Source organism: Oncorhynchus tshawytscha, linkage group LG30, assembly GCF_018296145.1.
Source record: "Oncorhynchus tshawytscha isolate Ot180627B linkage group LG30, Otsh_v2.0, whole genome shotgun sequence".
Lineage (NCBI taxonomy): Eukaryota > Metazoa > Chordata > Actinopteri > Salmoniformes > Salmonidae > Oncorhynchus > Oncorhynchus tshawytscha.
This window is the reverse complement of record NC_056458.1, coordinates 5,938,801-5,965,525: the sequence shown is the minus strand read 5'-3', so window position 1 is coordinate 5,965,525 and position 26,725 is coordinate 5,938,801. Positions and strand designations below refer to the sequence as shown.

General features: G+C 44.1%; 1 protein-coding gene across 7 annotated transcripts; it reads left to right on the top strand.

Annotated features, from left to right (window-relative positions):
- Window positions 1-4,322: 4,322 nt before the first annotated feature.
- On the top strand, window positions 4,323-23,956 carry LOC112228934 (CXXC-type zinc finger protein 5). Of its 7 annotated transcripts, none has more exons than XM_042309353.1 (4): window positions 4,324-4,416; window positions 4,532-4,600; window positions 12,965-13,999; window positions 22,581-23,956. In XM_042309353.1, the coding sequence occupies exons 3-4, from the start codon at window positions 13,193-13,195 to the stop codon at window positions 22,623-22,625; spliced, it is 852 nt and encodes a 283-aa protein (XP_042165287.1). In that variant the 5' UTR covers window positions 4,324-4,416; window positions 4,532-4,600; window positions 12,965-13,192; the 3' UTR covers window positions 22,626-23,956. The 7 variants fall into 7 exon arrangements, with proteins under 7 accessions (XP_042165290.1, XP_042165287.1, XP_042165289.1 ...); XM_042309355.1 differs by having other exon boundaries at window positions 4,532-4,604; XM_042309356.1 differs by lacking the exon at window positions 4,532-4,600 and having other exon boundaries at window positions 4,323-4,416.
- Window positions 23,957-26,725: the final 2,769 nt, after the last annotated feature.

Here is a 26,725-nt window from a genome sequence, read left to right as displayed (position 1 = left end):
GTGGGTTTCACTGTTTTATTTAATATCCTTGCTCAAATATGTGCTTTTGCAATTTTACCCGGAGGCTTTGTCAATTTGAAAAGAGGAATGTCTTGTACGGTTTGTTTTAATATATATATTTTTTAACCTTTTTATTTAGCTAGGCAAGTCTTGCATGTGTCCTATTGATGTGGGAGACTTTTGCAGATGTTTTGATAGCAACAATGAAACCTACGTAATGAACCTTTTTTAATACAACTGTGAAACATTTAGCCTTCCTATTATTCCAACTGATTCATACCACCATGTTGTCTCGCTCAGGTCCCTTTTACAGCAAACTTTACATTAAGACTTAGGACCTGGCTGTTCTTATTACTGCCAGCCCATTCAATGAATGAGTTATTACATTATTTGAAGCAAAGTTACAGAACCTGCAACTACACTATAGACCCGAATTCCAGTCTTATGTATTTGTGCTAGGCTGCTCCAACAGTTGTATGGAATATTTCACACACAACTGTCTGATTTGTGAGACTACTGTACAACACTGTCCTGAATTTTAAGGACAAAGGTGGGCCAAGAGCCGCATAATATACTTACACCAATTCAGCTGCCTTACCATGATGCTCAATTATAGTATGTTTTTAGGAGGGGTTAGACCTTATGTACAATATACAAATAAAGGTGTCTTTATTTCCAGGCCACAAATGAGATTTTTTATTCTCCCACTAGATGGCGGTCTATCATTGGGTTTGGCTCTAATGTTAGTTCGATTTTTCATAATGTAGGCTTAACGGCTTGTGCCATTCATTTGAGGGCCACAATCAGCTAGCCACTGGCATTTACAGTGGCTGTAGTCAAGAGGTGGATGAGATGTCTTAGTTAAATGCCATTAGATACCGTAAACATATGTTAAATCTATATTATGACTATGTCCATTTTCCGTGGATCCCAAGGGTAGTTTGCGGACTATCACATTCTGAGTGCAGAGAATGAACATGTGATTGCTTGCGGTCTGAACAACAAATCCTTGAAATCGCGCCAGTGTTGACTGCCAGCAGCCCACTGCAGCTTGGAGCGATGAGGCGCAGGTAAAGTCTACTATAGTCTACTCTACTGCATGTTTGAGTCATATACCTTGTGGTGGGGACATTTACCCACACAGAGAACCTATATTACCAACAAAACTATGGTTTATTTCATTCACTACAGGGGCTTGAGGCAGGGCCCCTTCCACATTTTGTGTGTCCTTGAATTTGGCAATACTGAGGGGACTGATGAGTGAAGGGAGGTCAGCCAGATGAATGGGATGAGCCTCTGGACTAAAACAGGAATTGTAAGGTGGGGAAGACAGCTGCACAGGGAGGTGAGGTACTGTCTTCTCATAAGGGTGTGTGGGAGTGAGAAAGAGGAGCTGCACTGTGATGTTTGGAGAACGTGCGTGTCACGTGCGTGTCTTGCAACAGTACTCAGTGTCTGAGAAACCGGATGTTCATCTCTCTCTCTCTCCCTTCCTCTCACCCCTCACTCTTCTAGGCTTCCTTTAGAGTCTCTCCTGTGGCGCTGGTCATGTGTGCAGCTGGAGAAAGAGGCCGTGTAACACTAATCCCCCGGCCGGCTCAGGAAAGTACTCTGCCTCGCTTAGCACAGAGAGAAAACAACAAAGAGCTGAGTGTGGCTGCAGCCCCAGGGCTCAGCGCTCCCACAAGAACGTCTCCTGTGTCACAGCTTGCTGCTGCCTCCTACCCATGGCCACTCTCTCACCCATTGCTCTCTCGATCTAACACTCTCTCTGACACACCCCATACCAGTGGAAAAAAATACAATTTCGGAAACTATGATGCCTAACCTATGTGTGTGTGTGCACGTGCGTGAGTGTGTGAGAGAGATTGACTTCTGAGGGTCCAGATCAGGAATGTAGACAAGCCTAGAGCGGACAGGAAAAATGTGGTCAGTCTGGACATTTTAAAATAACAAGGATGCACAGGCGCTCCTCTGCACTATATGTCAAATCAAAGTGAGGGACTCATGTCTGCGTGCTTTTAATCAATTTGAAATGAATAGGCCCATGTGACCAATTACAAGAGTTCAGTTATAAGTGTTATAACCCATATTTTGGTAACGTGGTAAATATTGACCCCTTGCAGTGCATACGCGCCGTTCCTCAAATTTCGTGCACACCCTACTCCACTGCCTCGGAGCTTAGAGTTGGTATGGCTGATGGACGGCATGAAAGTGATTTCCAAAGACGCAAGGGATGACGAGGGGATTGACGTCTTCTTAATATGAGATAGGGTGAGACCCGGCATATTGCCAGAGCCAAGCTAGACACTCCAGGGATTACGGAGAAATGCGTGTCCAATTTATGCACGGCAGTGCGTCTTGGGGGAATAGATGCGACCATTGTGCACTTACCTTGAACGGAACCCTTGCTTGTTATCCCGCGGCCACTCTCAGTAAACACAGAAGCCTACAGGTAAACATGCTAATAATAATTTTCGAATGATAATAAACCAAATGGCGGAACAACACTATTAATTTAATAGATTAATGGTACATTTTGGCCCTACAGGTAGTCTAGCAATAACAACGTATAGCCTATATTCTACTGACATGGAGAGAATATAAACGTTTGGCTTGGCTAAATTACAACAAATGGCATGATGAGTTAAACAAACAAGGAGATAAGTAATCACAAGAGACCCAAACCAAGCGATTCACAGGTGGCCATCCATGCTTACCTGTCACATTAGTGATTCCTCCACAGAACGTGAGGTGTGAATTGAGCGTAATAACAATTCAACTTTGGTTTCAAACCCAGTAATTAAGTAAATGTTTGGTGCTTCAATGGATAGCACTTAAATGCCCAAATGTGCCCATTTTTAAAAAATAAATTATGCGATGCTTAAACATTGATGATAAAGTTGGTCATTTTAATAGGTGGTGTCATGGACATGTCAATTACAATTAGTGTTTACTAACATGATTTATTTTTTATTTTTGAGGATGTGAACACAAGTACACATGAATGCATTACTCATTACGCATGAAATTGCTCTGCGTAATAGTGACCGCAAGGCTGCTTTTGGTGACAGATTAAGGTTTACACTGTGTGTGTATATGTGTGTGTCCAAGTGAGAGGGTGTTTTTGTGTGCGGGAGGTTGGCTGACTACTGCCAGTGTTGAACACCCCTCCCTCTCTCTCCCTCTCTCAAGCTGCCGCGTTATTTTCCAGCTCGCAACCTCAACCGCACGGCTCGATCGATTCGCATTGATTGTCCCTGACGAGCTGCTCCACTTTCTAGCCAATGTCAGCCCGTCTGCAATTGGGAAGGAGAGAAATGAAGGAAAATCTCTGCCGCCCTGGCGGTGTCATTTCCACACACTTCGGTTGGCCGCCTGCCAGTAGACAGGACATTCGAAAGAGGTGGAGTGGACTCTTGGTTTGAGCGAGAAGAGGAGCCGAGCGCACCGGTCATGGGCGATAACATAGTGAGTAGCGACTGAGCGCGGTGTGGCCACTCCTGCGCGCACACACCGCTTCGAGTGTGAAAAACAACCCATCGTCTAATTACCTAATTACGCACCGTCAGCCGCTGCGTAAAATAAACATGGTTACCATCAGAAACCACCAGTGACATGCCACACGAACGTGTTATCATCCTAAATTAGAACATTAAAATATCAATGAAGGACAACATGATGTCAATTTATTATAATAATGATGACAATTATGTTGTTTTGCAAATCAGACTCATTGCTACTGCAAAGGGGATATTGCAATAGCGCATTTTACCATACTTTGGTAGGATTAGGCGATTTTGTAAAATAAGGTAATAGCCTAAGACCTTGACACTTCGCATTAACTGGCTAGGTTCACACACATGTGGATGTCCATCACTGAAAATCAAACAAGAGAAAAATATTCGTTTTTGTCCGTGCAATATTTACCATCGGATATGTTTCCATATCGATGGATTGCACTGTGAAAGTTATTTGTAAACATGAATGTGTTAAAGGAAAGTTAAGTCTTAAAGAGGTATGACGAAATATCAACTTGCGCTCATACAGAGAGAAACAAATCATAATGTGCCTACAGCCAGCACTGATGGGAGCCACAACAACCAGTAAAATGCATCTCAAAGTCATAAATATGTCAAGCTTTAATAACAAACATGTTCTTCATTACACGCCCCTTGAATATTCAAAGTCGAGCACCTGAAAGCCTCGAGAAGAGTAATACATCGCTATATTTTAAAAAGTATAAAAGGTATATTATTTTATGTCGCCATGCTGCCGAAAGTCCAGTTCGGTTTTTCCGAGAAGCTCCAAAAATCGATGAAATGTGTTTGCATGTTCTTCTCGGCGAGCGGGGATGTAGGTGGGATTGCGAGAATCGAAAAGGTTGGAGATCCCACACGCTCAGCTTCCGAGAAAGTACGTTTTACAATCATTTCTTATTATATTTCCCGCTTGTTCTATACAGGCGAGGACTATCTTAATTTAATTGGTTTAGTGTAAGGTTTTTTCCCTTTATTTTTTTTACATCAAGCTCTACGGTAAGCTTGGAGACGGACGGCTTGGACAGTGGGAGCCCTCCCCTCCACTCGGAACCGCTTTGGTAGGTGCGAACAAAAAAGAGAGAGTGTTTGCAAATATGCAGATACAAAGGAGGGAGGGGGGGATCATACTTTGTTGAAGTCTGCTGAAAGTTGGGGATGTCATCTTCCTAACGATCAAGTTAACTGGGAGAATGGGAGAATGGTTCTTCTCAAACGTGCTGGTGCAGACCATACGCTGGCACCGCAGAGACCGGGGTTTCAGATCATTGAGTCCAGACAAAAGGTATTTTTTTTGTGCTGCTTTAATGTTAGATACAATTAGGATCCGTGGGTCTCGGATGCATGTGATGCATGCACGGTTATTGGCTTGATATTTTTGAATGGCCATAATCGTCATTCTGCTGTCACATTCTATCCCCATTTGTACATTTTTCATCGATCATTTGGCAATGCTCTAGAGGTTTGTAGAATTGTGGAGAGCTGTTCATTTCATTCAAAGATTTTTGGGGTGAATAATGAAAGTGTGAATCATCTGATAATGACATGCGCTCCAAGAAACTCTACGCTCTCCAGAAATATTTTCCATTGAAATTATGGCAGTTTGCGTTGGGTCTTGATGACGTTTCTGGTTGTAATCTTTTTAATGTCAGGTGGTGATAAGGCATCTCTTTACCTAGAGATACATTTAAACGGAACTTTTATTTTCTGCAGTGTTCCCTTGAATCATCAACAAATGCTTTTGTGAAAATGCATAGGCTAATGGCCGAAAAACGAGCAAGATTTTTTGGGATTTGTTTTCGATTTAGCCTATAGCGGAGTCATCCGTAGAACGATATGCCAGGTGTTCTCTGAGTGATTTTATTGTAGAGCGAACGTGTTTGTTCTTCATTGTTCCGCATGCGACGATCAGTCTCTTGCGCGCGATGTCTCTGTGCTGTATCGCCGCTGCAAGCCTGGATTTACCGCGACCCCCCTGGTACTGCCGCAATCCGCCACCGGTAGTGGCGCTCTTATGCTGCATGTTTATGCAAACAATTAGTCACGATTTTACACAAATAGTTTGTAACGATTTAACACACCATCGCACGGATATACTTTTGTTTATTTTAACTCAGGAATGGGAAGGAGGAAAAAAACAGAGAGACGCAGCAGGTTGGATATTTAATTCTGGTCTTTATAAACTTCCTTCTCGTGCAGAAATGGTCTCGTGCACAAATGTGCCTGACGGTGTGTGTGCGTGCTAATGTGTGTGCCGGGGGGTTGAAACTGAGGGAGAGGACTAGCAAGATAGATGTGCGTGTCTGCATGATCGTGCGTTTGAAGGGAAGTGAAGTGTTGTCTTTGGTTCTGCATTACATGAACCAAGAAGTAGCCTCTAGCTGAGCTACCTTGCAGCGTCCCACAACATAGACTTGGCATGGCTTGTTGTTAGATGTTTTGGTGTTATGATTGATGCCAAAAATGAATATTTATTTCTTAATAGGCCTACATGTTATTTTTTACACTTGACAGCAAATATGGACCGAAAACTATTGCAATAAATGCCCTATTTTGCCATACTGACAGTATTATCTATCCCAATTTTAATACCCTAAATAGTTTAGGCCTATCTGTTTATTTGTTTGCCTACTAGACCCGTTCTTTTTATAGGCTGTAGTTATTTTTTCATCGGCCTAATGAGGATTTTATGAATACAGCAAAATACTTTGAGGAATATTCATTCTATGTTCTAAAAATCGAAATGATTCATTAGGGCCTATATCATACAAACTTCAGTATGACTTTTTCCACTTGCAGATTTTAAAGATTGTTCAGTTCCGCTCGTGGGTTAGTCCATTTTGTTTGTATATTCCAGACAGCTCCCTTTCTCGTTGGCCTTGGGGAGCCCGTATGGAAAGACTCCTTGGGATGGTTTATTCAGCAGAGAGGGCCCAATTACCGCTGCGCGCTGACCTCCAGGGATGAAGCACGAGCATGTCTCTAGCAGCCCCCCGACGTAATCAGTGTAGACCTATATGAGCAGGGAGAGTGGGTGCTTCAGTCAAAGTACAGTTGGATAGTATTATTATGTTTTATTATGGCAGTTCTATTTGTGATGCTGTTAGGAGAAGTTGAGCAGGAGGAAGAAGCTGTGGTAGAAGTTATAACCTAAGGCTACCATTGGCATGATGGGTAATGACGTCATTGAGGAAGCTACATTTTCCCCCAGTAATATATGCTTTTTTTTTCACCAACCTGTTCCTCATTGTGCATTCACCCTTGCTTTTCTAATCACCATCATCTCAACAGTATCAGCATTTGGGATAATTCTATTCAGAGAGAATACTTTGGTCACAGAAACTGGGGGACTGTTGAGTGACAGAGAAGAGATGATCAGTCTAGGGTCTGGAAGAGATATCATTTGTCCAACTGCATGTATTCAACTGAAATGTGTTTTCCCGCATTTAACCCAACCCCTCTGAATCAGAGAGGTGGGGGGGGCTGCCTTAATCGACATCCACGAATTCTGTGCCCGGGGAACAGTGGGTTAAATGCCTTGCTCAGGGGCAGAAAAACAGATTTTTCACCTTCTCAGCTCAGGGATTCGATCCAGCACCCTTTCCGCTTACTGGCCCAACGCTCTAACCACTAGGCTACTTGCAGCGCCTGCACAGGGGGAGTGTGTGAATGACATGGCGGAGGAGCAGAGTGAGAGTGATATTAGGAGAACGGGTGAAAACAAGAAGGAATGTGGTCAAGGGGCAAGGAGTCACTGTGAATGATATGGAGGTGGGACAGAGACTATTAGAAAGGCATGGCCTTGACATTGGAAGACGGATGGTAGAGTGAGAAGAGGCACTGAGATGGTTGGGAAAGATGGACTGTGAATGACGTGTTCACGTTTGATGGAGATGGAAAGAGTGCGAAGGATGTGGGTCAGACAGAGAGACACTCTCAGCATAGACGGAGTGAGGCAAGGACAGGAGAAAGAGAGAGACACACACACACAGGCATAGACGTTAGTGGAGCAGGCGGGCGGCCCTGTAGCAGCAGCGAGAGAGAGCAGAGCCCTGGTCAGACTCAGAGCAGGAGAGCAGGGAGAGGAGCTGAGTTGCTGGCTCCAGTCCGCTGGCGCCACGGACCCCTGAGCTGGTGAGAATGCGGGGGCTGCGCTCCTGCCTTTGAAGCTTTACCTCCCACTAATTTTGGCCTTCCAATTTCCACACACTGCGCAGACCCCATCCTCTCTCCCTCCCCTTCCCTTTGTTTCCCTTATAAGGACTGGCCCGGCCATTTCCTCCGTTTTTCTAAGGGAGGTGCTTGTTTGTGAGTGGGGACAGGTCAGTGGGGTAGTGTGTCTCTTCATAGGAGGTTGGCCATTGGGATCTTTCAGCTGTACACACTCTGGATAAAGTGTTGGAGTCAAATCCATTTCTGTCCATTTTAATTTATGAATGAATTTGGAAAAAAATACCCAACCAGCAAATTGGTTGTTTTTCAATTCTTGGATTGTGCAAATTAAATGGTCTCATAGAGAATAATAAGATGTTCCCCAAGAGAGACTGTCAAGCAGCATTTTAACCCTCCTGTTGTGTTCGTTTCATGTTAATTAATTCTGTGTTCCCGGTCCAAAATGACCGTACCCATTATAGCTGATTATAAATCCATAATAATACATATATTATCGCCTAATCTTTTAGATCTTTTTATCAACTTGTGAACATTACTCGTTTTGAACTTCTATTTGCTATTGATGGCTGGTACGCCTCATTGACCTGAGCTCATACAACTCGTTTTTGAGTAAATAAAGCATAATGTATGGATTATTATGACTACAACAAATACTCAGATGAAACATATTGTGCTATTTATCACAGACTACTTTGTGGCAAAGTTTAACAAGGACTCTCTCCTCCTCACCAGTGTCATGATCAAAGATATTATCAAGAGCCTCACATACAGTATATCGTTTGGTCATTGTGCTGCCACAGAATTAATTGTGAGCAAGGCCCCAAAAAAAGCTTTATATACCAGAACTGCGAGAAAAGTTCTATATATTATTGAAACAATGTTGCGATTGTTTGTGAGAATGCCAACAGGTGTGGTTCCCATGGGGGAAAAATTCTATTGGGGAAAGGTTCTCGTGGGGGGTTGCCATGGAAGCCAAGAAGGGGAGTGAGGTGTGTGTGTGTGTGTGTGTTTGCTCGCTCAAACACACATGTATGTGGGGGTCTGGGAGAGGAAGTGTGTCCATCTGATGAATGGGCATGTGCCTGAACTCAATTTTATACACTAATTGTAGTCTCAGCCATTCATTCCTAATGACGGGTCATTTTTGACCGGGAACACCACAGGTGTACAAAAGTTAAATAAAACACCCAAAATGTAATGAAAATCATCCAAATGTATCTTGTGTGTGCAGATGTCCTGAGTGGACAAAGTCATGGAACCTGATGACAATCAGTTTAAATGAACTACATTTTTCAGAGATAACTTGTAAATGGGTCCAATTCGACCTTGAACACAGCAGGAGGGTTAAAAGAGACAACCAACTTCACCCATGCCATGACACTGTCCTCCACTATCTGTGCACATCCTCCATTCTTTTTTGAACACAACATTATTGATTATCATAGGCGATACCACCATTATATGTGAACACAGCTAATTGGACCGAACGTAGGGCATCCACAAGGCATAATGATGAGTTCAGATTACAACATTAGCACCTTATCTTTTGTATGTGTTATTTGAGGGTTGATGATGTCATGAAGTATGACAACCAACAAATTTACAGTGTTGTAAGTGGTCAGCCTGTGTTTGTTTATTTTTCTATTTTTCTTTTTCTTTTTTTTTTTTCTTTTTTTTTTGATTAGAACAGGTGTAACCTTACAGTGAAATGCTTACTGACAAGCCCTTAACTAACAATGCAGTTTTAAGAAAAATACCTTTTAAAAGTAAGAAATGAAAGTAATAAATAATTAAAGGGCAGCAGTAAAATAACAATAGCGAGGCTATATACAATGGGTACCTGTACAGAGTCAATGTGTGGGGGCAGAGGTTAGTCAAGGTAATTGAGGTAATACAGTTGAAGTCAGACGTTTACATACACCTTAGCCAAATACATTTAAACTCAGTTTTTCATCATTCCTGACATTTAATCTGAGTAAAAATTCCCTGTTTTAGGTCAGTTAGGATCACCACTTTATTTTAAGAATGTTAAATGTCAGAATAATAGTAGAGAGAATTATTTATTTCAGCTTTCATTTCTTTCATCACATTCCCAGTGGGTCAGAAGTTTATATACACTCAATTAGTATTTAGTAGCATTGCCTTTAAATTGTTTAACTTGGGTCAAACGTTTTGGGTAGCCTTCCACAAGCTTCCCACAATAAGTTGTATAAATTATCGCCCATTCCTCCTGACAGAGCTGGTGTAACTGAGTCAGGTTTGTAGAGGCCTCCTTTCTTGCACACGCTTTTTCAGTTCTGCCCACAAATTCTCTTTGGGATTGAGGTCAGTGCTTTGTGATGGCCACTCCAATACCTTGACTTTGTTGTCCTTAAGCCATTTTGCCACAACTTTGGAAGTATGCTTGGGGTCATTGTCCATATGGAAGACCCATTTGTGACCAAGCTTTAACTTCCTGACTGACGTCTTGAGATGTTGCTTCAATATATCCACATAATCTTCCTCCCTCATTATGCCATCTATTTTGTGAAGTGCACTAGTCCCACCTGCAGCAAAGCACCCGAGCCACTGCCTATTCACCCCGCTATCATCCAGAAGGCGAGGTCAGTACAGGTGCATCAAAGCAGGGACCGAGAGACTGAAAAACAGCTTCTATCTCAAGGCTATCAGACTGTTAAACAGCCACCACTAACATTGAGTGGCTGCTGCCAACATACTGACTCAACTCCAGCCACTTTAATAATGGAAATTGATGTAAAAAATGTATCACTAGCCACTTTAAACAATGCCACTTCATATAATGTTTACATAACCTCCATTACTAATCTCATATGTATATGTATATACTGTACTCTTTATCATCTACTGCATCTTGCCATCTTTATGTAATACATGTATCACTAGCCACTTTAAACTATGCCACTTTATGTTTACATACCCTACATTACTCATCTCATATGTATATACTGTACTCGATACCATCTACTGCATCTTGCCTATGCCGTTCTGTACCATCACTCATTCATATATCTTTATGTACATATTCTTTATCCCTTTACACTTGTGTGTATAAGGTAGTAGTTGTGGAATTATTAGGTTCGATTACTCGTTGGTTATTACTGCATTGTCGGAACTAGAAGCACAATCATTTTGCAACACTCGCATTAACATCTGCTAACCATGTGTATGTGACAAATACAATTTGATTTGATTTGAGGAGACGTGGTCCCATGGTGTTTATTCTTGCGTACTATTGTTTGTACAGATGAACGTGGTACCTTCAGGCGTTTGGAAATTGCTCCCAAGGATGAACCAGACTTGTGGAGGTCAGCAATTTTGTTTTCTGAGGTCTTGGCTTATTTGATTTTCCCATGATGTCAAGCAAAGAGGCACTGAGTTTGAAGGTAGGCTTTGAAATACATCCACAGGTACATCTCCAATTGATTCAGATTATGTCAATTAGCCTATCAGAAGCTTCTAAAGCCATTACATAATTTTCTGGAATTTCCCAAGCTGTTTCAAGGCACAGTCAACTTAGTATATGTACATTTCTGACCCACTGGAATTGTGATACAGTGAATTATAAATGAAATAATCTGTCTGTAAACAATTGTTGGAAAAATTACTTGTGTCATGCACAAAGTAGATGTCCTAACCGGCTTGCCAAAACTATAGTTTGTTAACAACAAATGTGTGGAGTGGTTGAAAAACGAGTTTTAATGACTCCAACCTAAGTGTATGTAAACTTCTGACTTCAACTGTATGTACGTCCATGTAGGTAGATTTATTAAAGTGACTATTCATCCACAAAGATTTGATGAATGCCTATATACACAAGATATGCAAACTATGTCAACATCTTTGATCTAGTCAATTGAAGAGTTTTGTTCCAAAACAATATACACACACGTTTTTTTTCATAAGAATATTTTTTTTTTATGGGTACCTTTATGTGTTTGTAAAATATTAGTGTTCTCATATTTTTAATTCATGGATTTTAGTATTAAAATGGAGTTTGATGCAAAACGCTATACATCCATTTCTGAGTTGGAATGGATCGTCCGTATCCTGTATATTTGACTGTGATATGTGGTTGTCTCACCTAGCGATCTTAAGATGAATGGACAAACTGCATGTCACTCTGAATAAGACCTAAATCTGCTAAATAACAAAATGTATATATTTTACATACAGATGTCATATTACTTTATTGATACTTTTTTGTAAAACTGGGGGGGGGGGGGTTTGTCACAAATGTATCATTTGTACAGTTCTTTATTAAACATGTAGTTATTTGTTACATTCTACTGTGTAAAACCTGGCAATATTTCTCTGAGAGTGTGGCGGGTATATAGCATTTGGCAACAGAACATGATTACTTACCTCTCTGAAATGAATCCATCAAGTGATGGATTACAAACAAGCACATTTGAACCACCAACCTCTTTCAGAAGTTCTTTAAACAATAACAGTTTATATCCCCGTATTTCTAATACTGGATATATTGCATTTTGGAATGAAACTCTCCAATTAAATACATAAACAAATGTTTAACATTGTCACATGCCAGGAGATCCTTCAAAAAAATGAAGTTTGACCCTCACCAGCAGCTGTACCACCACTAACACTAAGTCAACGTTTCTGGGATTAGGAGAGCGGGATGGCAACGTGGGCATTGTTCATGGTCTGAAGTCTTAATTCATGTGAAAATGGATTTCAATTGTGTCTGCATGTAGTGTGTGGGAATTATTGTTACAAATCCCTTTGATGGAAAGAGTGTGTCTCCACAGGCCAGCTCTTCATGGTTTTCTCCTGGGAAATACTATGGCTGCATTCAACCTAAACCTAAAGGGTGGGAATAGCTCATAAATTGGTGAAATTGGAGGAGAAAACATAGCGCTGTCTGTTCTCTTCTGTCGCTGTCGTTTAGTATAATTCATGTTTGCTGTGTTCTGAATGTTCTATTGTGGGGGGGGTTGATGAACGTTTAGTTTCACATCTTCCCGGGCTATTACACTGTGTTCATGAGCTGTTTAGATACATACTCTCTGAGTGAGCTGTCTCGTTTTTGCAGTTTTTTTTTCTCTCTCCACCAGCCGTGTTCAATATAATAAACAGGTAACATTAAGGCATGGCAGCGTTGCTGTCCCATTTATATCAATGGAGTCGGTTGTTTACTAAGATGCTGTCTAGGTCCAACACTGAGCCTGTTATTGAAGGACCCTTCTCGCTCTCCTCTCTCCCTGTGTCAGTTTTGTAGGTTGCCAGTGAAAGGATGCGGATGAGGGCTGAGGTTTAGAGCGAGAGCCAGGGCTCTAGGGCCTGCCTGTGATTGGCTGGCCGATTCGTCCACAGCGGGGAGGTGCCACCTCACCTGGGCTCAGAGCAGACTGTGAGAACCTATCGGCTCCCCCTCCTCTGCTCGCCACCTGTCCCCCTCCTGCCCCGCCCCGCCCCCCCAGCCCTGCACGCACTGGACCATGTCTAGCGGACGGTCGGAGGGAAGCCGAGACCGGACAGCCGAGGCCCTGGAGCGGAACAGCTGCACGGAGGATGTCCCTGTCGTCGAGCGCAGGAACCGCAGTGGCATCATCAGTGAGCCCCTGAGTAAGAGCCTTAAGAGGTCCCGCACCCTCTCCCAGTACACAGCCGCCTGCCCCACAAACACTAATGGACACGCACACCACAACGGAGAGGCCAAGAGCCACCCGGCCAAGCCCCAGCCGCCCCCACAGCCCCAGCCCACCGTCTCAGCGCTGGCGGCAGCCAAGCTGGACCGGACCCTGGAGCAGGTCTTGGAGGGACAGAACGGCCTGCTGCACTTTGCCCAGGCAGCGGAGCTGCTAAAGAGGGCTGGGATGGAGCACATGCTGCTGCCGGGGGGGATGGGGATGGGGATGGGGGGTAGTGATTCAGGCTCAGGGGCAAGCGACTTGGAGGGTGCGTCTGCTGTGGACTCTGTTGGCGGTGTTGCGGACTTCCCGTACGGTGTTGGAGGCGGCTTCCCGTTCAACCCGGGGCTGTTCATCATGACACCGGCAGGAGTGTTCTTGGCCGACAGCGCGCTGCACATGGCCGGCCTTGCCGAGTACCCGGCGCAGAGCGAGCTGGCCTCGGCCATCAACTCCGGCAAAAAGAAGCGGAAACGCTGCGGCATGTGCCCGCCCTGCCGCCGACGGATTAACTGCGAGACGTGCAGCAGCTGCCGGAACCGCAAAACGGGCCACCAGATCTGCAAGTTCCGCAAATGTGAGGAGCTGAAAAAGAAACCGTCTGCCGCTCTGGAGGTAAGAGCTCAGTGGGGGGTTAGAGATGACATAGAGTGTCATAGAGGGTCATAGAAGGGTCATAGAGGGTCATAGAAGGGTCATAGAGTGTCATAGAAGGAAGGGTCAGGCAGGATGGGCTCCCGAGTGTCACAGCAGTCTAAGGCACTGCATTTCAGTGCTAGAGGCGCCCCTACAGACACCCTGGTTCAAATCCAGGCTATATCACATCCGGCTGTGATTGGGAGTCTCATAGTGCGGCGCACAATTGGCCCAGCGTTGTCTGGGTTTGGTCGGTGTAGGCCGTCATTGTAAATAAGAATTTGTTCTTAACTGACTTGCCTAGTTAAATAAAATACAGTACACAAAAAAGATGCAATCAAGAACCTAAAAGGGTTCTTTGGCTGTCCCCATAGCAGCCCTTTGAAGAAACATTGTTTAGTTCCAGGTAGAACTCTTTTGGTTCAAGGTGGAACCCTTTTTAGGTTCCATGTAGGACCCTTTCCACAGAGGGTTCTATATGGAACCCAAAAGGGTTCTACGTGGAACCAAACAGGGTTCTACCGGGAGCCAAAAGAGTGTAGGTGTGGAAAGAGTGTTGGGAGTTTACCTTAACCATACACACTTACAACTCAACTTTATGTGTGTATGTATAGAGCGTGACACTGCTCTGAAGGGTGTGGAGCGTCTTTTTGATGGGGCGAGGCCTTAGAGCAGGAGAATAACAGGTGGTGATGAGGGGGAGGGTGTGTGTGTGTGGGGGGGGACATGCCCCATGGGGTCTCTTTAATCTGTCCTCCACGCGCTGAGCAAACCCCTCTCCACACCCACCATGATGCACAGCTCTTATTTTATGCCCTCACAAAACAGGTAGATTGTGCATTTCTCGAATGGGGGGGGGTCAATGCATGTTCTGTTAACACAAATGTGTGTGTGTGTGTGCGTGATGTTTTGTGTGTTATGTTACTAAATTAGTGTGGCCCCGCGGGTTTGTGTGTAAGGAGGAATGAGGAGATAGAACGAGAGAGAGGGTGTGATGGGCTTTTTTAGGATTGTAAGAGTTTCTGTAGATGTTTGACCGAGACCGTGTGTGTTGCAGTGCGTGACATTGTGGATGTGTTTGTGTGTACATGTTTTGGATGGGTAGTATGTGTGGCAGAGCATATGTGTGTGTGACATGGTCCATCTGGCCATGGGGTTGTCATCTGGAGCACCAGGTGTCAGTGTGGCACAGGCGCCCCCCTCTCGACCGATCTCTCTCTCTCCTGTGGCACGCCTGTTTTGGCTAAATTGCCTGCAAACTTCTCATCTGGGTCACCTCAGTGGCACTGGGCCCAAACTCGAATCAGTGTCACCCTTTTGTGACCTCAGAGAAGTTCCTGTGGCATATCCGATCGTGTTTTTAGGGCACCTTTGACAATTACATTCATGATGTCAGTACAGCTCTGATAAACATGCGATGACAAATTACATAACGTCCTTGACAATATTTTGGTGTATTACCTCAATTGTCACGATGACATTACGCAATATTGAATCGCCGTTAAGAGGGGTAAAGCTTTGACCCCCATTAATTGTACAAAAGAGGTGAGCATCACATTCAAAAGTTTATGGTTCCTTTCTTAGATGGAAAGACAATGGTGGTGTCTTTAGGTTCTACTGCCTGGGTATCAACATTTTCTTCTCTGTCGGCCTCTGTTCCGCCAATAGCGACGCCGGCAATATCTTACGCGGACTCAGTACATGTGCTATGCTAGTACACAATCCTGTCCTGACCATAACAAGTGGGCTCTCTACCAATGTCTGTTACAGTCTGCAGAATGCTGTGATCCTGAATACAGTATCTCCCTGTTGCTACAAATATACTACAATACTCACATTCACGAGACAGTGGGGTATCATCTGGTGTAATCTGGTCATTGTGCCCCCGAGCACACATGCAACAACTCAGATTAATCAGGGCTTGACCCGCATGCCCCCCCCCCATCATCGCTTTTGTGATCAAGACAGGATTCCACTTCAGATGTCACGTCAAATGGTTGCACTGTGCACAGCCCTAACCTTACTCTGAAATGGTTCTCTTAGGTAATCAGATGCTTGTGGATGTGTGATAGTAATAGAATTTCCTGTGTGTTATTGATTGGTAGTATGCTATCAGTGGTAACATGGCAGAAATGTCCATCAGTTGTTCACGGCATCAGATCAACAACAGGTGATTGAATATGCATGGACTGCAACCTTCACTATGAGGTCGACGTCTGCGTTTGTTTCGCCCGAAACCACAAGAGAGAATCGCAGCAAACTAATCTCCGTTTCCCATGGATTTATGTCCGATAGTTGTAGGATTTTATGCTGCTAATAAAATCAGATTGCTTGTTGTCGTGCTTTCCACATGCAGCGCATCAGCAGGACAGCCTTAGCAGGGCACTTGATGTGATGTTAACAGGACAACTATGTACACCTGTTTAGCATTTGGAATAGCTTAGCATCAAATTAACTGTTGACCTCTCCTTCAGATTGGGTTAGTTCTTCTATCTTAAAAAAAATGGTATGCCTAATTTGAACGGGCCCTTAGCAGGCCAATGCTGGCTAGAACTTGTTCTGTGTTAGTGCCTGCGTTGGTCCACAGGCCAGTAGGCCAGAGAGTCGACTCGCACAGTCAGTCAGTAGGTCAGACCGAGTTGTGTCATCGTAGTGCTGAAGGTCAAAGGTGAGAACGATGGCACAAAATATACAATAACACATCTGAAATTTGGCCCCCAGTATCCTACTTTGATCTTCCAGATGTGCGGGTTTATAATTTATTAGGGCTTGCCTGAGAGGACTGCTGTTCATGTTGTCAATGGAGGGTGTTCGTTCAGTCTTTACAGTAGATTACACTGCTTGTACTATCAACCTATGTTCCCCTGTTAAGTATCACCACACTGTGGACAGTACAGATAATATTATCTAGTTTACTCTGTTTTATGTTCTGTTAACTGGGGAATTATGGAACGGTTCGAAAAATATTGCCCAACCCACTCATTACTCTTGGTCACTGAGGTTAGGACATGTTCAGTGACACCAGGGCAGCAGCACCCGGGACAAAATGGAGGGCCATGGTCATCTGGTCCGGCTCGGAAGCAGCACACCACAGACAGTCATCTGCTGTTTGCTTCAGTTGGAGTGTAGTGGAAACAGCCCCAGAGTGTCACATCTCACATACACACAGCCGGCTGTCTAACAGGGAGGCTAATGGATGGGGATCACTTAGCGAGGTGGCATAGACTGTTAGCCATAGTGCTTGTAGTGTGTGTGTGTTTCTCTCTCTCTCTCGCTCTGTGTGTGTGTGTGTTTCCCTCTCTCTCTCTCTCTCTCTCTCTCTCTCTCTCTCTTTGTGTGTGTGTGTGTGTGTGTGTGTGTGTGTGTGTGTGTGTGTGTGAGTGTGAGTGTGAGTGTGTGTGTGTGTGTGTGTGTGTGTGTGTGTGTGTGTGTGTGTGTGTATTTGGTCGTAAAGATGTGTCATGGTTTAATAAGTATTTTAATGCTTGGTTTGTTTTGACCTCTTCAGATGCCCGAAATCTGGGGAAAAACAGGTTGTTTTTGTGTTTTGTATACATTTTCTCAGAGACCTCAGCGACTATCACTGCTTTTGATAGCATATTTATAATTCCTTTATTACAAATTTGCAACAGATTTTTATTAAAGGTTTTAATTGTTGGTCTGTGCATATGTTAGTTGTTTGTTTTTGATGCACGTGAGTGGACATTAGTTGAAGTTTATACAGTCTGATGTGGTCTGTGTATGTGAGAATAGAAAGAGAGGCCGACGGCTCGATGTTTTGGGGGTGTTGAAGGTTTCCCGTCGAAACCTCATGGCAGACTAAAGATGGCTGTAAAAACATAGTTAGGGGGAGGTAGCGTGACGAGGCCCTTGCCACCTCACACCTCGCTGGCTGGAGATGTCTGGATTTATTTTGGGAACGCTACATTTGAACAGAAATAAACGGAGCCCAGGAGAACTAGTCCCTTTCTGCAGCATGCTGCAGTCTCACTGTTGACTTGCTCAGTCTCACTGTTGACTGGCTCAGTCTCACTGTTGACTGGCTCAGTCTCAATGTTGACTGGCTCAGTCTCACTGTTGACTGGATCAGTCTCACTGTTGACTGGCTCAGTCTCACTGTTGACTGGCTCAGTCTCACTGTTGACTGGCTCAGTCTCTCTGTTGACTGGCTCAGTCTCACTGTTGACTGGCTCAGTCTCACTGTTGCTACTTGCTGTCTAGGTGAGAAAAGTATAGATTTTTAGGTCACAATCTGTGTTTATATTGTGTATTTATTTTTTAATGCTAGTGTGTTTCTGTACTATGGTCTGTTGTTTGGATTTGTTTGTCAGGGTCACTTGGGGCCTGGGGGGGATTGTTTTGTTTTTTGTGAATGTTTGTTTGTTTGAAGTGTATACATCACTGTTTGATGAACATTCTGCTATGGCTGTGTGTTTACCAATAACTGTGTGTCTGTGTTGGTGCGTTTCAAGTATCGTATCCCTGATGACAGATCAAGCCGACCCACTACAGGCATTAGATGTCTGGCGATATGGCCAGTTTGCGGCATGCGGACACTGGAGCCAGAGAGTTTTCACTTAGTGTTCCCTCTCAGAAACCGAACGGCAGACTGGGAGAGCAGACTGACGCAGGGGCACACAGGCATGCAGACTGACGCAGAGACACACAGGCATGCAGACTGACGCAGAGACACACAGGCATGCAGCCTGACATTGAGATGCACAGATCAGTAGGCACGTTGCCAGCCAGACACAGAAACTGCGAGGAGTAGGATAGACAGGTACTGACAGACAGATGTACAGTGCCTTGCGAAAGTATTCGGCCCCCTTGAACTTTGCGACCTTTTGCCACATTTCAGGCTTCAAACATAAAGATATAAAACTGTATTTTTTTGTGAAGAATCAACAACAAGTGCGACACAATCATGAAGTGGAACGACATTTATTGGATATTTCAAACTTTTTTAACAAATCAAAAACTGAAAAATTGGGCGTGCAAAATTATTCAGCCCCTTTACTTTCAGTGCAGCAAACTCTCCAGAAGTTCAGTGAGGATCTCTGAATGATCCAATGTTGACCTAAATGACTAATGATGATAAATACAATCCACCTGTGTGTAATCAAGTCTCCGTATAAATGCACCTGCACTGTGATAGTCTCAGAGGTCCGTTAAAAGAGCATCATGAAGAACAAGGAACACACCAGGCAGGTCCGAGATACTGTTGTGAAGAAGTTTAAAGCCGGATTTGGATACAAAAAGATTTCCCAAGCTTTAAACATCCCAAGGAGCACTGTGCAAGCGATAATCTTGAAATGGAAGGAGTATCAGACCACTGCAAATCTACCAAGACCTGGCCGTCCCTCTAAACTTTCAGCTCATACAAGGAGAAGACTGATCAGAGATGCAGCCAAGAGGCCCATGATCACTCTGGATGAACTGCAGAGATCTACAGCTGAGGTGGGAGACTCTGTCCATAGGACAACAATCAGTCGTATATTGCACAAATCTGGCCTTTATGGAAGAGTGGCAAGAAGAAAGCCATTTCTTAAAGATATCCATAAAAAGTGTTGTTTAAAGTTTGCCACAAGCCACCTGGGAGACACCAAACATGTGGAAGAAGGTGCTCTGGTCAGATGAAACCAAAATTGAACTTTTTGGCAACAATGCAAAACGTTATGCTTGGCGTAAAAGCAACACAGCTCATCACCCTGAACACACCATCCCCACTGTCAAACATGGTGGTGGCAGCATCATGGTTTGGGCCTGCTTTTCTTCAGCAGGGACAGGGAAGATGGTTAAAATTGATGGGAAGATGGATGGAGCCAAATACAGGACCATTCTGGAAGAAAACCTGATGGAGTATGCAAAAGACCTGAGACTGGGACGGAGATTTGTCTTCCAACAAGACAATGATCCAAAACATAAAGCAAAATCTACAATGGAATGGTTCAAAAATAAACATATCCAGGTGTTAGAATGGCTAAGTCAAAGTCCAGACCTGAATCCAATCGAGAATCTGTGGAAAGAACTGAAAACTGCTGTTCACAAATGCTCTCCATCCAACCTCACTGAGCTCGAGCTGTTTTGCAAGGAGGAATGGGAAAAAATGTCAGTCTCTCGATGTGCAAAACTGATAGAGACTTACCCCAAGCGACTTACAGCTGTAATCGCAGCAAAAGGTGGCGCTACAAAGTATTAACTTAAGGGGGCTGAATAATTTTGCACGCCCAATTTTTCAGTTTTTGATTTGTTAAAAAAGTTTGAAATATCCAATAAATGTCGTTCCACTTCATGATTGTGTCCCACTTGTTGTTGATTCTTCACAAAAAAATACAGTTTTATATCTTTATGTTTGAAGCCTGAAATGTGGAAAAAGGTTGCAAAGTTCAAGGGGGCCGAATACTTTCGCAAGGCACTGTACTTGCAGACAGCTCAACCCACATACAGCAGTGGGGTTATTGACTCCCATAGCCTACCTACGAGAGAGGAGAGATGACATCACGGTCTAAAACTGTCCGAGGTCTCTCAGCATCAAGGCCCAGGGTGAAAGGGCTCTTGTGACAAGTGGACCTGGGGCTGTCCAGTGGGAAGTGATTGATGGGAGTCTTTAGCCTAATGCTCTGCTCTAAAGAGAATGCTCCCGTATGGGCAGGTCCTGGATCAGCTGTCCCCACCACAGTCAAACTGTGCCAGGACAAATAAGATAACAAATTAGATACTGGAGCCATTTCAGAGTATGACCTCTTCTGCTAACCAATTCTCTCAGTATGTGTGCTAAAGGAAGGCTAGAAGGCCCCTGGGTGGGGGAAAGCATAGGCTATATGCAGCGTCCATTGAGGAAAGTAGCAGTAGCATATTCATAGTTAAATCAATAAACAGAGATTAAGATGCTGGACATTGAAATGGACGCCTGGAATGGATTGTGACCTTGGGAGTCCCCTCCCCCTAGGCCAGACATGACAAACAACCGTGTTTATGCAGAGTGGAGGTCACAGGTGTTGGCTCAGAGTTTTTTCCTTTTTAAATGTGTTGGTTCCCAGTGAAAAAGGGCTTGAGGTTAGCATCTATGTGCCTGAGTGTCATAGGTGAAAGGTCATTAGTGACGTGCTTATGGACCTTGCACCACCTTGACCTCCTTGCTTTTCTAGTGTCCAACATTTGCCCTGGCTGTAAATATATTACATTTTCAGTATTTCTCTGCGCGTGTGTTGACGTGCAAATCATTTGCGTGCTGTCTGTGTGTATGACTGACAGGTGAGCAAATTGCCACCTTCTTACTATCTTAATGGTGTGTACGTAGTTTAGATTGTGTCTGAATCGTGTGCTTTTTGTGCGGTTGTGATTTGTGCCTGTGTGTGTGGAGGTGTGTGTCTGCATGTTCATATGCGTGAGTGGAGGTAGGTGTGATTGTGTGTGAGGGACTGTGCTTGACTCGGGCAGGAGGTCGCTTGAGCCTCAATGTTCTACTGCTTCAGCTCCTGTTCCTCTTATAGAACATTCGCTCAACAGTACTGTGGAGCTCCTACACCTAAATATGAACAACAGTACCCAAATGGAGAACCGGCACCTATTTCAGTCCAAGTCAAGCCCTGGTGAGGGAATGAGTGTGCGTGGGTGCGTAAGTGTTTGTGGCGCTACTCCTGACTGGCCCCGGGCAGTTCTAGCTAACGTGAGATTCTGTGCCGCAGTAGAGTTGTGCTTTTCAGAACGCTAGCCGTGCTGCATCTCTGGAGACTGAGCCTGAGCCCCAGTGGTCCTCTGTCTTCTGACTGGCAGGCGACCACTGAACCCCTGCAGCTGCATTGCATTGGTGCCTGCCCTGCCTAGTGCAATGCAGTCAGAGCTGGAGATCCCACACAGAGAGGAGTGAGGGAGGAACAGAGAGAGCAGTGTCACCCATGAGAGTGGTGTGGTGTGGTGGGAGAGGTCTGTGACTGCGTGGTGACTAAATAATGAATGTGCCATATCGAGTTTCACGTGGAGCCAAGGCCATTGCCCATGGCTGATGAGGGAGGAGGGTGGGGTGTGGGCCAGAAGGCCAGAGTGAGGTGAGGGAGGAGGGGAGGGCTGGGGATATGTCTGTGTGGGACGCAGTGATTTCACTGATAGAGCCTTGGGGGATGGGGGGGGCAGACACAGAAAGAGACAGAGAGAGAGAGAGAGAGAGAGAGAGAGAGAGAGACAGAGACACACACAGAGAGAGAGAGAGAGGGAGAGAGACAGGGAGAGAGAGAGAGAGAGACAGAGCGAGAGAGACATAGAGAGAGAGAGAGAGAGAGAGAGAGAGGGAGAGCAGAAGACAGGAGTCGGCAGATATGGAGGGTTATGGTGTCTGTAAATGTGTTTGATGTGGAGATTTGATGAGCATGTTGTTGTCTGAATCTATTCAATCATTAGTCTGGGGGAGAAAAACGTCCACAGAGAGAAAGAGAGAGCGAAAGAGAGAGAGAGAACAAAAAACTGCAGATGTTGCAGTTTACAATGGGTCTCGGGATGTGTTTTCTTCAGCCTACTAACCCTCTCCTTCCCTCTGCTCTCTCTGTTTTTTCGTTTCTCTAAGAAGGTGATGCTTCCTACAGGAGCAGCATTCCGATGGTTCCAGTAAGACTCTGACCCTCCTCCACCCTTACCCCCTTACCCCCTTACCTACCCAAACCCAAAGCTCTGCGATCAAGTGCAATGCCAACTCTCGCTTGGATTGTCTCGGCACGGACACTGGCTGACAAGCAAACAAACAACAAAAATATACAAAAGAACTCAACAGAAATGATACAAAAAAAATAATCAATTGAGTAATGGATGCACCTGCTTATTCCTTGAACCAAAAATTTAACATAAAGAAAAATATCTATGGCAACTTTCATTCCCTTTTCTATGTTTCCATTTTGGTACCTTTTGTCCTTTTTCCAGCAGGTTTTTTCTGTCTCTCAGACATGGAACTGTTCGTTGCCAAACAGAAATGACGGACTGAGTGTGGACAATCAACTCATTTGTGTGTTTGGTGTTAATGTTGTTCACGTGTGGAAAGATACAGTACTTGTGTAGAGAATGTACATTTACGGCTATATTTTCAAACTAGTGGCTAACGGCAGGCACTATTGTAATTTTAGCACCATTGTTCTTAAACTTAAAGCCTTGTCTATTTGATGATTTGTTTTTGTTTTACGAATATTGTTTTGAAAACGGATCACTGGTTGTCTTGTAAAAGAACAAGGAGATATTTCAAAATGTACAAATACTTATCGAAATGAAATAGCAACTGTTATCCCATCGGGCAGAAGTCCAGGGGACTCTTTAGCAGGATGATGCTATCCTCCAGAGAACTGGAATCTCCCCAACCAACAAACCAACCAACCAACAAAGCAACCAACCAACCGTGTTTTCCACGCCTGTATTTCCAAGCTTTTTATTTTGTGAAACTGGCAGCCTTACGTTCCTGTGGCCCAAACTAGTGTGTGTCATGAGGATCCCAACGCAGAGGGCGACAGCACTAAGAGACAGCACTTCCATTTGGAATAGCACAGAGGGTGACAGCACTAGGAGACAGCACTTCCATTTGGAATAGCTTAGCTCTGGGTCTACCCATTTGAACGCACTGAAAAAAGATTTCTTTGTTTTTTTTTTATTATGTTGCTGGTAGCTACATCTTTTAAAACAACAGCGATGTTTGTATTCATTTAGAAAATTGGACTGGTTTTGTGAATAAAAACGAATGCATGTATTTGTGTCAAAATTTAAAGTTCTGATGTTTGTTTACTTGTCTTTGCATGTTTTTTTTCTAAAACAATGACAGAATTTAGAAAATTCTGAAGTATGAAAATGTCCAGTAATATTAAACATTTGTTCCCTTTTCATATCATTGGATATAACAATAAAAAAATGGATGGGGTGGGAAATACAACTCATTAAAGCAGAATCAGGAAATGGTGAGTTTCACCATGAGTCCTTGGTTTCATTCATTCATAGATAGTCAATACAGACAACAACGATAGTGTGACAGGGTAGGAACCACGTTTTTGGTCAGTGTTTCCCAGGATGCCCTAAAAAGGGTTGAACAGCTCAGAAAATATAAAAACACACATTAGTTCTCCTCAGGCAAGCTTTGTACCTGAAGGATCTATAGTGCCTTCAGAAGGTATTCTCACCCCTTGACTTTTTCCACATTTTGTTGTGTTACAGCCTGCATTTAAAATTGATTAAATTTAGATTTTGTGTCACCCATAATGTCAACGTGGAATTGTGTTTTTGAAATGTTAGCAATTAATTAAAAATGAAAATCTGAAGTATCTTGAGTCAATAAGTATTCAACCCCTTTGTTTTGGCAAGCCTAAATAAGTTCAGGAGTAAAGATGTGCTTAACAAGTCACATAAGTTGCATGAACTACAATAGTAGTGTTTAACATGATTTTGCAATGACTACCTCATCTCTGTACCCCACACATACAATTATCTGTAAGGTCCCTCAATAAAGCAGTGAATTTCAAACACAGATTCAACCACAAAGACCAGGGAGGTTTTCTAATGCCTCGCAAAGAAGGGCACCTATTGGTAGATGAGTAAAAAAAAGCAGACATTGAATATGCCTTTGAACATGGGGAAGTTATTAATTACATTTTGGATGGTCTATCAATGCACCCAGTAACTACAAAGATACAGGTGTCCTTCCTAACTCAGTTGCCGGAGAGAAAGGAAACCTCTCAGGGATTTAACCATGAGGCCAATGCTGACTTTAAAACAGTTACAGAGTTCAATGGCTATGATACACTATATGACCTACCACTTCACGGCTGAGCCGTTGTTGCTCCTAGACATTTCAACATCACAATAATAGCACTTACAGTTGACTGGGGCAGCTCTAGCAGGGCAGAAATTTGACAAATGGACTTGAAAAGGTGGCATCCTATGACAGTGCCACGTTGAAAGTCACTGAGCTCTTCAGTAAGGCCATTCTACTGCCAATGTTTTCCTATGGAGATTACATGGCTGGGTTTTCAATTTATATACACTGCTCAAAAAAATAAAGGGAGCACTAAAATAACACATCCTAGATCTGAATGAATTAAATATTCTTATTAAATACTTTTTTCTTTACACAGTTGAATGTGCTGACAACAAAATCACACAAATTATCAATGGAAATCAAATTTATCAACCCATGGAGTCACACTCAAAATTAAAGTGGAAAACCACACTACAGGCTGATCGAACTTTGATGTAATGTCCTTAAAACAAGTCAAAATGAGGCTCAGTAGTGTGTGTGGTCTCCACATGCCTGTATGACCTCCCTACAACGCCTGGGCATGCTCCTGATGAGGTGGCGGATGGTCTCCTGAGGGATCTCCTCCCAGACCTGGACAAAAGCATCTGCCAACTCCTGGACAGTCTGTGGTGCAACGTGGCGTTGGTGGATGGAGCGAGACATGATGTCCCAGATGTGCTCAATTGGATTCAGGTCTGGGGAATGGACAGGCCAGTCCATAGCATCAATGCCTTCCTCTTGCAGGAACTACTGACACACTCCAGCCACATGAGGTCTAGCATTGTCTTGCATTAGGAGGAACCCAGGGCCAACCGCACCAGCATATGGTATCACAACGGGTCTGAGGATCTCATCTCAGTACCTAATGGCAGTCAGGCTACCTCTGGCGAGCACATGGAGGGCTGTGCGGTCCCCCAAAGAAATGCCACCCCACACCATGACTGACCCACCGCCAAACCGGTCATGCTGGAGGATGTTGCAGACAGCAGAACATTCTCCACGGCGTCTCCAGACTCTGTCACGTCTGTCACATGTGCTCAGTGTGAACCTGCTTTCATCTGTGAAGAGCACAGGGAGCCAGTGGCGAATTTGCCAATCTTGGTGTTCTTTGGCAAATGCCAAACGTCCTGCACGGTGTTGGGCTGTAAGCACAACCCCCACCTGTGGACGTCGGGCCCTCATACCACCCTCATGGAGTCTGTTTCTGACCGTTTGAGCAGACACATGCACATTTGTGGCCTGCTGGAGGTCATTTTGCAGGGCTCTGGCAGTGCTCCTCCTTGCACAAAGGCGGAGGTAGCGGTCCTGTTGCTGGGTTGTTGCCCTCCTACGGCCTCCTCCACGTCTCCTGATGTACTGGCCTGTCTCCTGGTAGCGCCTCCATGCTCTGGACACTACGCTGACAGACACAGCAAACCTTCTTGCCACAGCTGTGCCATCCTGGATGAGCTGCACTACCTGAGCCACTTGTGTGGGTTGTAGACTCCGTCTCATGCTACCACTAGAGTGAAAGCACCGCCAGCATTCAAAAGTGACCAAAACATCAGCCAGGAAGCATAGGAACTGAGAAGTGGTCTGTGGTCCCCACCTGCAGAACCACTCCTTTATTGGGGGTGTCTTGCTAATTGCCTATAATTTCCACCTGTTGTCTATTCCATTTGCACAACAGCATGTGAAATTTATTGTCAATCAGTGTTGCTTCCTAAGTGGACAGTTTGATTTCACAGAAGAGTGATTGACTTGGAGTTACATTGTGTTGTTTAAGTGTTCCCTTAATTTTTTTGAGCAGTGTGGCTGAAATAGTAGAATCCACTCATTTGAAAGGGTGTCCACATACTTTTGTATATATACTGTAGGGGAAAACTGAGGATGGATCAACAACATTGTAGTTACTCCACAATACTAACCTAAATGATAGAATGAAAAGAAGGAAGCCTCGACAGCCT

Excerpts from the sequence above, each read along its gene's own strand:
- LOC112228934 (XM_042309356.1), top strand. The coding sequence starts at position 13,193 with ATGTCTAGCGGACGGTCGGAGGGAAGCCGAGACCGGACAGCCGAGGCC. Across the intron at positions 14,000-22,580 it reads AACCGTCTGCCGCTCTGGAG|AAGGTGATGCTTCCTACAGG; the intron begins GTAAGAGCTCAG and ends CGTTTCTCTAAG.